Source organism: Leucopleurus acutus (assembly GCF_964270905.1).
Source record: "Leucopleurus acutus genome assembly, chromosome: 14".
Classification (NCBI taxonomy): Eukaryota; Metazoa; Chordata; class Mammalia; order Artiodactyla; family Delphinidae; genus Leucopleurus; species Leucopleurus acutus.
In genome coordinates this window covers 2,038,851-2,051,032 of record NC_139156.1, presented here as the reverse complement: position 1 = coordinate 2,051,032, position 12,182 = coordinate 2,038,851, and the positions used below count along the sequence as shown (strand labels likewise).

The window sequence follows — 12,182 nt, the reverse complement described above, 5'->3', positions numbered from 1 at the left end:
GCAAGAAGGGAGCCTGGGTGACGGCGGAGCATTGGGGAGGTGATGCCAGGCGTGCAGGACACTGACACGTGGAGGGAGAAGAACCAAGGATGGTGCCTAAATGGGCAGGTGGCCCCTGGGGGGCTGCAGGGCGCCGTGTCCCCAGGGAACCATGGAGACTCATGTAGAACACGCTGGAATCTGCCTGCAAGTCATCCCACCGAAGGCGGGGGCGTGGGGGTTACCTCCCACTCCCACCCTCCCTGGTGGAGCGCTGCCCCTGGAGACGCTCAATCCCTAAATGTAGAGGGGGGAGTGGTCGGCATGTGGAAGGTTCCCCTGAGCCCAGGGGAGCCAGGTGACCCACAGGTGATCCAGAAGTGAGAAAGGGGCTGCGTACTTCCCCCAAACTCTGGGACGTGTCGATTCCCACCCTCAACTCCTAGTACTCATGGTGTTTTGCCAATTTTGGCACTGTTTTTGGTATTTTGATTTGATAAATAAAATTTTGTACTGTTATTCCACCGTATCTCAGCTAATTTTGCTTACTTTTCTTTCACGTTAGGGACAGCTATAACCCCTTTCCAGGCATTAGAGTGGGTGGTCCACAACTCCCCCAAGGTCATCTTCATGATTAGACCGCCATCTACTCACTAATAGAGAGGTGACCACAGTAATATCTGCAGAGCTGAATCGCCAAAGGCCATGAGAGTTAATTCAGGAAAGAAGAACCACAGCATAGAAACCAAGAGAAAACCCAAATCAAAGGTAATGAAGAATGAGATTCAAAAAATAACAAACAGTAAATATTTATACTTCTTACTATTCAGTGCTGGTGGAGCACGCTGGTCAAACACCGCTGGGAGAATACATTGTAAGAAAACGACTTTTTCCAAAACACTTTGGTAATATAGGTCAAATGTTGACAGCGTATAGGAAACAATCCTACACACAAAAAAACCAACATCAAGGCATCGATATGGTCACCAGTATATTATTTAAACTAGCAAAACTGGGCCATAAACTAAATAAATGAAAAAAGGGATTTTTGAACTGACAATGAATTGACTACTATACCCTCATCAAAAATGTTTCCAAAGGTTTATAGTAATAGTTTAAAAATGGGTAAAAGGAGAAAACAGTATACAAATGTATAAGTTAGGTTGAACCTTATGAAATTGACTCTATTAAAAAACTTTGGTTCAGCCATGTTCAACTACAGTTCAATCTTGGTTATACTGTATAAGACAAATGTTTATTTTTGCTATTTCTTTGTTTTTTTTTTTTTTTTTGCGGTACGCGGGCCTCTCACTGCTGTGGCCTCTCCCGTTGCGGAACACAGGCTCTGGACGCGCAGGCTCAGCGGCCATGGCTCACGGGCCCAGCCGCTCTGCAGCATGTGGGATCCTCCCAGACCGGGGCACGAACCCGCGCCCCCCGCATCGGCAGGTGGACTCTCAACCACTGCGCCACCAGGGAAGCCCTATTTTTGCTATTCCTTTAAAATCTGTTTTTGGAAAGAAAGACTGGAAGGAATGTACCCATTGATGATAATAACTGGGGTGGGGCTGTTTATTCTTGCTATTCCTTTAAAATCTGCCTTTAGAAAGAAAGACTGGAAGGAATGTACCCATTGATGATAATAACTGGGGTGGGGCTGTTTATTCTTGCTATTCCTTTAAAATCTGTTTTTGGAAAGAAAGACTGGAAGGAACGTACCCATTGATGATAATAACTGGGGCGGGGCTTCAGGTGATGGTTTTCGTATTTCTATTCTTTGGGTGTTGCCACTCTCCTATGATGAGCATGTGTTCTTCTGAGAGCACGATTCTGTCTTATTAGCTGTATGTGCCTGGTGAGGCTCTGAAGAGCTGCCATCGGAACACGAAGCGCATACACTTCCCAAGGAGCAAAGGTTCACCTCGTGGAAGAGACCCTGCGGGTGTCCACAACTCCAGAGACCCTGCGGGTGTCCACAACTCCAGAGCTACAGCTCAGGCACCTCAGCTCCAGAGCCACAGCTCAGGCACCTCACCTCCAGAGCCGTCTCGCCTGTGATGTGTACCTGCACTGCGGGTGACCGAAACCCTCCCTCACATGTCTCGGCCCAAGTGCCGCTACAGCTCCAGGCAACACCACTTCTGCATCTGAGGGAAGGAGCGCCGGCCATCCCCCACCAGGGAGGGGGTCTTCCTGCCACATGGGAGAAGATGCAGCTTCCCTGATGGTGGGAGGACACCTGGTAAAGAACCTCTCCTTCATTTGGACCAACTCTGCACCAGAAACCTCATGGTGGATGCCTCTCTTAGCGCAGAGAGAGACCACCGTGGCTGGGCTGGCGAGGGCCTGCGGCCTGTGGGTTCCATATTTCAACACAGACTTGGACCCAAGTCCAGGGGTCTCAGCTGCAGAGCTGGCCGCTGTGCCAGTCAGTGTCCCCAAGGCTGCCCGCTGCTGGGAAGCTGGCTGGGGGTCACCCGCAGACGGACCCTGGAGTGCCTGAATCAAAGTCCAGGGTTATGGAAGAGTCTTTCTTTCTCGGCGCCTGGGAAAGCCACTTCCAAGGGATACTTTGCAGAAGGAAGACACCTTCAATAAAATGTCTCTAATGCATTTATCTAAATAGACAGGGTTAAATTAATCCTCTGCTACTCAACGAATCCTGCCTCTTTATAGACCAAAGTTTAAAGAAAGCCCTACTGTGGTTTATACTAGTGAAACAATATAAAAACGAAACCTTCCACTTACATATTTCAAAACCACAAAACCGAAGGCCCCTTCCCCAAGCCATAATCCCCATGGAATGCCCCAAACCATGCCCTTTTTAAACTACTAGAAATCCACACACCTAGTGCCATCATTCTATAAGCACATGAGTTTCTGAGCTGAAGCGCTGAACAAATGCAATTAAACAATCTTATTCATCACCCAACCTATGAAAAAAGGGGCCTTTCTCGGCCTCATTTTAAGCAACTGGGAATCTGATGGGCTTAACTATCAAGTCCTCTTGAGCGTGAGCAACTCATGAAATCCGCCGGCACACTTCATAACGTCCAGAAGTCATAAATGGGGCTTCCCTGGTGGCGCAGTGGTTGGGAGTCCGCCTGCCGATGCAGGGGACACGGGTTCGTGCCCCGGTCCGGGAGGATCCCACATGCCGCGGAGCGGCTGGGCCCGTGAGCCATGGCCGCTGAGCCTGTGCGTCCGGAGCCTGTGCTCCGCAACGGGAGAGGCCACAACAGTGAGAGGCCCACGTACCGCAAAAAACAAACAAAAACAAAAACAACAAAAGTCGTAAATGCTGGCTTTGCTTTACGACATCAGTGTGCATTCAGGTTGGCCTTTTCTCTTCGTGAACAGCATACGGGCTTCTTCTGAAACCCTTGTGAGATAGGGGTCTAGGCTCACCCCAGTCTCTCTCCAGAGAAGACCCAGAGCACTGCAGCTGGTGCCTCCCATTCCCAGGTGTCTTTGCTGAGGATCACGCATGAGTACCTATGGAATGGGTGGGTGAATGGAAGCAGCCACCTCAACGAGACAAGAACACACTGAAAATCTCCTTAGTAGAACTGCTCAGCTGAGGCCACTGGGACACAGTCAGAGACTCACAGCCTTGGGAAGGAGAGGGAGGCGTCTCCCGCGGCCCTAATCTCCCACGTGGCTCAGTCTGATGTTGTGCCGGGAAGATGGGCCTGGTTGGTTCCAAAACAAAGGGGTGGAAAACTTAGACATTGATGACAGGGATGCTGCATGTACTTCTCAAATGCTCACAAGGCCATCACGTCTCACGGAGGACGGGCCATGCCTCCCAGTTAATTCCACTGGGACAGACTGGCTGGGTCCATTCAGATACTCTGAATTACGAATACTTCTGCGCTGTCCTTGCAATCAGAAGAGGTGTGGCAGCAAAACTCGGGAGTGTCCCTCCCAATGGGTTTGCAGAAGAGAATCGTATTCTCAGTGGCTCTGAGGGCAGAGGAATCTGCTTCATCACATTCACACGAGTGATGCCATAAGCCCTGTCGTGCAGATGCTTTGGGGCCACACGAGTGGGGGAGAAGGAAACAGAAACGGCAGCTGCTCCAGGAGATAAACCCCCTTATCCAGGCTCACGGGCCCACTCCGGGATCGGTGCTGGGCCGGCCCGGGGCACATGCAGCAAGACCAGAGCTCGGACACGAAGGGAGTCCTGGGAAATCATTGAGCGCCTCCTGGGAGCCAGGCCCTGGGAACCCAACGGCGCACTGGAGAGTCCCGCGTCTCCAGGAGCTGCGAGCCAGCACGGTGACCTGGCGACGTGGGAGGGACACAGAGCAGTCGTGTGGCATCATGTATCAGCTGGGCAGCCAGGGGGCGAGGGAGGGAGGGCCTCCCAGGGAAGGGACCCCGTGCCAAGAGTGGAAGGTGGGTGAGGGGGGCTGTGAGACAGCTGAGGGCGGCCACCAGGGATGGTGACCGGTGGTGACACTGGGTACAAGCCTCCAGGACCAGGAGGACACTGACAGCCACGGAATAAGCAACCCCGTCGAGTGGCAGTGACGACATCTAAATGGAGTCAAAGCCCTGTTGGCAGAATCCTCCCGGGGTGGCTGGAGAAGGGAACGCGGGCACTGGACCCATTTCTCCGCTGTAGGAACAGAGGGGCTGGATGGCCAGAGCTCGGAGCCCCGGCCTGTGTTCCTGGCCTCCTTTCCTTAGCCAGGTAGTGACACTGGCTTTGTCTGCGCGTCTCTGTTGTTGAAGTGGGAAGGCTGAGAATGCGGCGAGGGCCGGGCAATGGGCAAAGGGAGGGGTCGGCCGGAGCCCTTTGCCAACTGCCACGTGGCGTCTTCGGTGTGTCGGGCAGGGAGCCCACACCACACACACACACACAAGCATGTGCACTCACAGGCGCGCGCACGCACGCACGCACAGAGACACACCTCTCACAAGAGAGTCAGTTGTTTCAAGGCTATTTCATCCTGCAGGATTTGTTTAATCAAATCATCTCTATGTCTTGTTAAAAAAAAAAAGGAAAGTTGCATGGGGAGGGAGTCTTTTTTTAAAAACAAAATTTTAGCCAAGTAAATATAGTTTTTAAAATGATGTCTTTTTACAAAAACACGTCCTCCATCTACACCAGGGACCACTCCAGTGTGCGTGTGTGTTCGCGGCCTTCCCATTTTGCACTTCTGGGTTACTCGGCATATATGTGAATATAGGCTTAATCCATTGCATTGCAGTTTTAAGCTCACAAGCCTACTTTTCCTTCCAGGTCCTCGTGCCAAGGGCTGTATTTTATTTTTGAGTGAGTCTCTAGACAGATAGAGCAATGCATGCATTAAAATTCATGGTGCAGAGGAAAAGAGGTCTCCCACGGAAGGTGCCTGAGATAATCTCCTTCTTACTCCTAATTCTTAAGCGCTGGCACTGTTTAGTTTCCCTGTAGCCCCAGGGCCTCACCCTGCCCAGGTGCCAGCACTGCTCAGACCCGCTGCTCTGGGGGAGAGGAGGTCTCCCCAGGCCGCCCCCCGCCTCAGTTCCCAGCTGCACCTGCTCTGGGAGAGGCCGCGCAGGAAGCAGCCTTGGGTGGGTGCTGACTGCAGAGGGCATTTGCTTTTGAATTCCCAAGGCCATTTACAGTGTTCATTATAATTATCATTACACACCGGTTCCTATTACTGCCTTCTGCGTTCGGTCTCATTTTATGAAGAAATCCAACTGGGCTAAACCATTGTATCGGTCTCATTTTATACCCAAAAGCCGAAACAGGAACTACAGTTTTCCTCCTCAATTCAGAATGAGATTCAGACGTCAACTACCATTGAGACAGCCCAGGTGTACGAAAGCCGCTGGTTGATGAAGAGGTGTATGAGTCCCTCCCCAGTGAAGGGGAGGGCTCGTCCCTCTGGGAGTGTGGACCCCGGAAGCCAGCAGGGCCCCAGCAGGAAGGCCATCAACACAGACCAGTCATTCCTCCACATGGCCCCGGGGACCGTCCCTTCCAGGTGACGCACACCTGTTCACCTCTCAGCCACCTCCTTGGACAGGCGGCGACAGCTGCCCCTTCAAAGCCTCCTTCCCTTTCAGGACAAGAGGCGGGATCCATTTTCCTCTGCTCTGGCCTCACATCACGTGGCCCCCGAATGTCAGGCAGCGTGACTGCGGGCTCGGTGAGGAAGGGGAGGGGTCTTGGGCTGGGCGACAGTAGCTCAGCCACTCCCACCGAGGGGCGCTATCGTGTGACATCCTTACCCCTCTCTCCAGGAGCATGTCTCGGAAGTGGGTCACCCGCTCCTCCAGGGGCAGAAGGATCTGGGGCGGCGGCGTCTTGGCACCCGTGTCTTTTCTCTCCGCCTCCTCGGGCCCGGGACTCACGTGGCCTTCCGTCCTTCAGGGCACAAGACACAGAGAGTCAAGCGTGACCTCGGAGACCCAACTGCTTCTCACTGCAAGTTTTCAGAACCCTCTGGTAACCCCGTAAGGGGCAAAGATTCTTTGGACACATTGCAAAGCCTGGAACAGTCAGCCCAGCAAAGCAGAGATTTTGCTCTTGGGATGCAAACAGCTCTGCTGCCTTTGGGGCGGAACGTTGAGACTGAAGCCCTGACAGGATGGACGCTCTCGGGAGGGAAGGCAGCACTGGCAGCCCGAGGGCCGAGGGCACCCCGCTGGGCCACCAGGAAGGAGGCTGTGAGTCCCTCACCATTTCACCGCCAGAGACCGGTCGTCACCCGAGGGAACGGAGCGAGTGGTGGAGCTTCAACCTGGTTCCGCTTTTGTTTTTAGATACTGTTTCATTTCGGATAAATGCATGGAAGACACTTATGGGGAGACTATTCTATCCACACTCAGGGGACAGAAAACATTGTCCCGACGTCTAACCTGCGAGAGACACTTCAGTGACAGCGGGGAGACGGGATGCCACCTGGGCGATCTGCACAGGGACGGGGACAGCTGGGCAACGTGTGCCCAGAGCCGGTCCGTCCCCCTCCACAGGGGTGGCCGCAGCCAAGGCCCGGACACAAGGGGCAGGGAGGAGGGGTCCCGCTGCGGGCCCAGGGCAGGGGCCAGGCAGGGCGGCGGGGAGGAAGGAGAGAGCCTACTTTTTCGAAGCACCGGCTCGGCAACTTGCATACTTCTGTTTAACCGGCCATTTGAGAGATCTCTTTATGGTTCTACGCTTTCTTCTGAAAGCATCTGGAAACCTCCTTCTGAAGCACCTTGACGTTTGCTGCTGGAAGAAGTCATCTGGCCAAATGCAGACGTGTTACCCCCACTCCTGTCCGTCTCGCTCCCCAACCTGGGAGCGGGGTCTGCCCAGCCCCACCCCCGGTCTCCTCCCAGGCAGCCTGTTCTCAGCCAGGATGCACAGACTGGACCTCCACCGCCTAGACAGCAGCCCTGCTTAGACACCCAGACCCCTCTGCGGGGCCTCCTCCTGGCCTAGCCCTACCCCCCCAGGACCTGGGCCCTCGGGCAGAGACTTCAACAGGCTGGTGCAAACCTGATCCTGAGGCCACCTTTCTGATATGCGCTCAGGCCAAGCGAGGCTGTCAAACCTGAAGAGCAGCCCGCTGGGAAGCACTGGGACCTCGTGTCTCCTGCATCCGCGACAGCGTCCTAAGTGCTTGGAGGTCCCGAACAGCAGGGCACACACACATCAGAAGCCTGGCGCTTCCCCCCTCTTGGCAAAACCAGCCTCAACCCGGGAATTGCAGGGTTGAAGGTGCTCACGCCACGCACATCCGGGTTTTCTGATGTAGGTCAAGATCAGGGCTCAGGCCCGGGGGGTTTGTTCCTGGGGGACTTGGGCAGAGTGTCTGGAGACATCTGGGGTTGTCACCACTGGGAAGGCGCTCCGGCACATAGGGACAGAGGTCAGTGGTGCACAGGATCTGGGCACATCTGCACTCCCGCATTTCGGGAGAAGGAGACGGCCCGTTCAGCTCACACAGTCACTTAACGACTCAACCAGGGCAGCCCCACCTCCTGACGCCCACCAGATCTGCAGCTTTCCCACCTTTGTCCAGGGTGCTGTGAAAATATGCAGGTTACCAATTTGGGGACGTGATGAAAACGTGGTATCCCCTGTGCTACGTCTCACAAGGGTTTTCACGCATCAGGGTTATAACGTGGGTTAATCAAACCTCATACAAAATGTGCAAAGAAAAAAACCTGCTTGCTCAGCCCATTAGGGAATCTTATTTATAGACCGACTATTGCAGGAGAACTTACATTCTTAGCTTCTTATGCAATTATGCGGAATTTTGAAAAAAGAAAATTACCAGTGGATTTGCCATTGAATCACACTCCAAAGGGTATAATTAGGATTTCTTTGTAATAAATTTTCATTAGTTAAAAATAGAAGTGTGGAAACAAGTCTCGCATAGTTGTAACTTGAAATAAGATTAATAGGAACGTTGTGAGTGTGGCAATGATCATGGATTACAGCTTATGCCACAAAATATTGTGTTCAGAACCACTGGGCACCTTCCAGACTGCAAAGCTATCAGTTCAATTAGAATTAATCAAAAGCAAATGAAAACTTGCTAAATATATTTTCAATATTCTTATGGCTGAAATATTTTGGTACAAAAAGTAAATTCTGGGAGGAGCTTCAAGATGGCGGAAGAATAAGACGCGGAGATCAGCTTCCTCCCAACAGATACACCAGAAATACATCTACATGTGGAACAACTCCTACAGAACACCTACTGAACACTGGCAGAAGACCTCAGACCTCCCAAAAGGCAAGAAACTCCCCACGTACCTGGGTAGGGCAAAAGAAAAAAAAGAAAAAACAGAGACAAAAGAATAGGGACGGCACCTGCACCAGTGGGAGGGAGCTGTGAAGGAGGAAAGGTTTCCACACACTAGGAAGCCCCTTCGCGGGCGGAGACTGCGGGAGGCAGAGTGGGGGAGCTTCGGAGCCGCAGAGGAGAACACAGCCACAGGGGTGCGGGGGGCAAAGCGGGGAGATTCCCGCACAGAGGATCAGGGCCGACCGGCACTCACCAGCCCGAGAGGCTTCTCTGCTCCCCCGCTGGGGTTGGCGGGGGCTGGGAGCTGAGGCTCGGGCTTTGGTTGCAGCGCAAGGAGAGGACTGGGGTTGGCGGCGTGAACACAACCTGCAGGGGTTAGTGTGCCACGGCTAGCCAGGAGGGAGTGCGGGGAAAAGTTTTCTTGCCTCTTTGTTTCCTGGTGCACGAGGAGAGGGGATTAAGAGCGCTGCTTAAAGGAGCTCCAGAGACGGGCACGAGCCGCGGTTAACAGCGCGGACCCCAGAGACAGGCATGAGACGCTAAGGCTGCTGCTCCCGCCGAGAAGCCTGTGTGCGAGCACAGGTCACTATCCACACCCCACTTCCGGGGAGCCTGGGCAGCCCGCCACTGCCAGGGTCCCGGGATCCAGGGACAACTTCCCAGGGAGAACGCACGGCGCGCCTCAGGCTGGTGCAACGTCCCGCTGGCCTCTGCCGTTGCACGCTCGCCCCGCATCCGCACCCCTCCTTCCCCCCGGCCTGAGTGAGCCAGAGCCCCCGAAGCAGCAGCTCCTTTAACCCTGTCCTGTCTGAGCGAAGAACAGACGCCCTCCGGCGACCTACACGCAGAGGCAGGGCCAAATCCAAAGCTGAACCCCGGGAGCTGTGCGAGCAAAGAAGAGAAAGGGAAATCTCTCCCAGCAGCCTCAGAAGCAGCGGATTAAAGCTCCACAATCAACTTGACGTGCACTGCACCTGTGGAATACCTGAATAGACAACGAATCATCCCAAATTGAGGAGGTGGACTTCGAGAGCAAGATCTATGATTTTTTCCCCTTTTCCTCTTTTTGTGAGTGTGTATGTGTATGCTTCTGTGTGAGATTTTGTCTGTATAGCTTTGCTTTTACCATTTGTCCTAGGGTTCTGTCTGTCCATTTTTTTTTTCTTTTTTTTAGTATAGTTTTTAGCGCTTGTTTACATTGGTGGATTTGTTTTTTGGTATAGTCGCTCTCTTCTTTCTTTCTTTTTGTATTACTTTTCAATTTTTTTAAATAATTACGTTTTATTTTTTATTTTAATAACTTTATTTCATTTTATTTTATCTTTTCCTTTCTTTTTTTCTCCCTTTTATTCTGAGCTGTGTGGATGACAGGCTCTTGGTGCTCCAGCCAGACATCAGGGCTGTGCTTCTGAGGTGGGAGAGCCAGGTTCAGGACATTGGTCCACCAGAGACCTCCCAGCTCCACGTAATAACAAATGGCGAAAATCTCCCAGAGATCTCCATCTCAACGCCAAGACCCAGCTCCACTCAACGACCAGCAAGCTACAGTGTTGGACACCCTATGCCAAACAAAAAGCAAGACAGGAACACAACCCCACCCATGAGCAGAGAGGCTGCCTAAAATCATAATAAGGTCACAGACACCCCTAAACACACCACCAGACATGGACCTGCCCACCAGAAAGACAAGATCCAGCCTCATCCACCAGAACACAGGCACTAGTCGCCTTCACCAGGAGGCCTACACAACCCACTGCACCAACCTTAGCCACTGGGGACAGACACCAAAAACAATGGGAACTATGAACCTGCAGGTTGCAAAAAGGAGACCCCAAACACAGTAAGATAAGCAAAATGAGAAGACAGAGAAATACACAGCAGATGAAGGAGAAAGGTAAAAACCAACCAGACCTAACAAATGAAGAGGAAATAGGCAGTCTACCTGAAAAAGAATTCAGAATAATGATAGTAAAGATGATCCAAAATCTTGGAAATAGAATGGAGAAAATACAAGAAACGTTTAACAAGGACCTAGAAGAACTAAAAAGCAAACAAACAACGATGAACAACACAATAAATGAAATTAAAAATTCTCTAGAAGGGATCAATAGCAGAAAAACTGAGGCAGAAGAATGGATAAGTGACCTGGAAGATAAAATAGTGGAAATATAACTACTGCAGAGCAGAAGAAAGAAAAAAGAATGAAAAGAATTGAGGACAGTCTCAGAGACCTCTGGGACAACATTAAATGTACCAACATTCAAATTATAGGGGTCCCAGAAGAAGAAGAGAAAAAGAAAGGGACTGAGAAAATATTTGAAGAGATTATCGTTGAAAACTTCCCTAATATGGGAAAGGAAATAGTTAGTCAAGTCCAGGAAGCACAGAGAGTCCCATACAGGATAAATACAAGGAGAAACACGGCAAGACACATATTAATCAAACTATCAAAAATTAAATACAAAGAAAAAATATTAAAAGCAGTAAGGGAAAAACAGCAAATAACATACAAGGGAATCCCCATAAGGTTAACAGCTGATCTTTCAGCAGAAACTCTGCAAGCCAGAAGGGAGTGGCAGGACATATTTAAAGTGATGAAAAGGAAAAACCTACAACCAAGATTACTCTACCCAGCAAGGATCTCATTCAGATTTGATGGAGAAATTAAAACCTTTACAGACAAGCAAAAGCTAAGAGAATTCAGCACCACCAAACCAACTTTACAACAAATTGCTAAAGGAACTTCTCTAGGCAGGAAACACAAGAGAAGTAAAAGACCTACAATAACAAACCCAAAACAATTAAGAAAATGGTAATAGGAACATACATATCGATAATTACCTTACATGTGAATGGACTAAATGCTCCCACCAAAAGACACAGATTGGCTGAATGGATACAAAAACAAGACCTGTATATATGCTGTCTACAAGAGACCCACTTCAGACCTAGGGACATCCACAGACTGAAAGTGAGGGGATGGAAAAAGATACTCCATGCAAATGGAAATCAAAAGAAAGCTGGAGTAGCAATTCTCATATCAGACAAAACAAAGACTATTACAAGAGACCAAGAAGGACACTACATAATGATCAAGGGATCAATCCAAGAAGATGTAACAATTGTAAATATTTATGCACCCAACATAGGAGCACCTCAATACATAAGGCAAATACTAACAGCCATAAAGGGGAAATTGACAGTAACACAATCATAGTGGGGGACTTTAACACCCAACTTTCACCAATGGACAGATCATCCAAAATGAAAATAAATAAGGAAACACAGCTTTAAATGACGCATTAAACAAGATGGACTTAATTGATATTTAGAGGACATACCATCCAAAAACAACAGAATACACTTTATTCTCAAGTGCTCATGGAACATTCTCCAGGATAGATCATATCCTGGGTCACAAATCAAGCCTTGGTAAATTTAAGAAAATTGAAATCATAT

At 50.5% G+C, this 12,182-nt stretch overlaps 1 protein-coding gene across 1 annotated transcript in view; it reads right to left on the bottom strand.

Annotated features, from left to right (window-relative positions):
- Window positions 1-12,182, bottom strand: part of TCERG1L (transcription elongation regulator 1 like) — a gene marked incomplete at both ends in the record, with an annotated part of 194,151 nt that overhangs the window by 13,572 nt on the left and 168,397 nt on the right. The window contains one exon of the mRNA XM_082854101.1: window positions 6,214-6,349. Coding sequence (XP_082710227.1) covers window positions 6,214-6,349 — 136 coding nt within the window. The remainder of the gene's footprint in view (window positions 1-6,213; window positions 6,350-12,182) is intronic.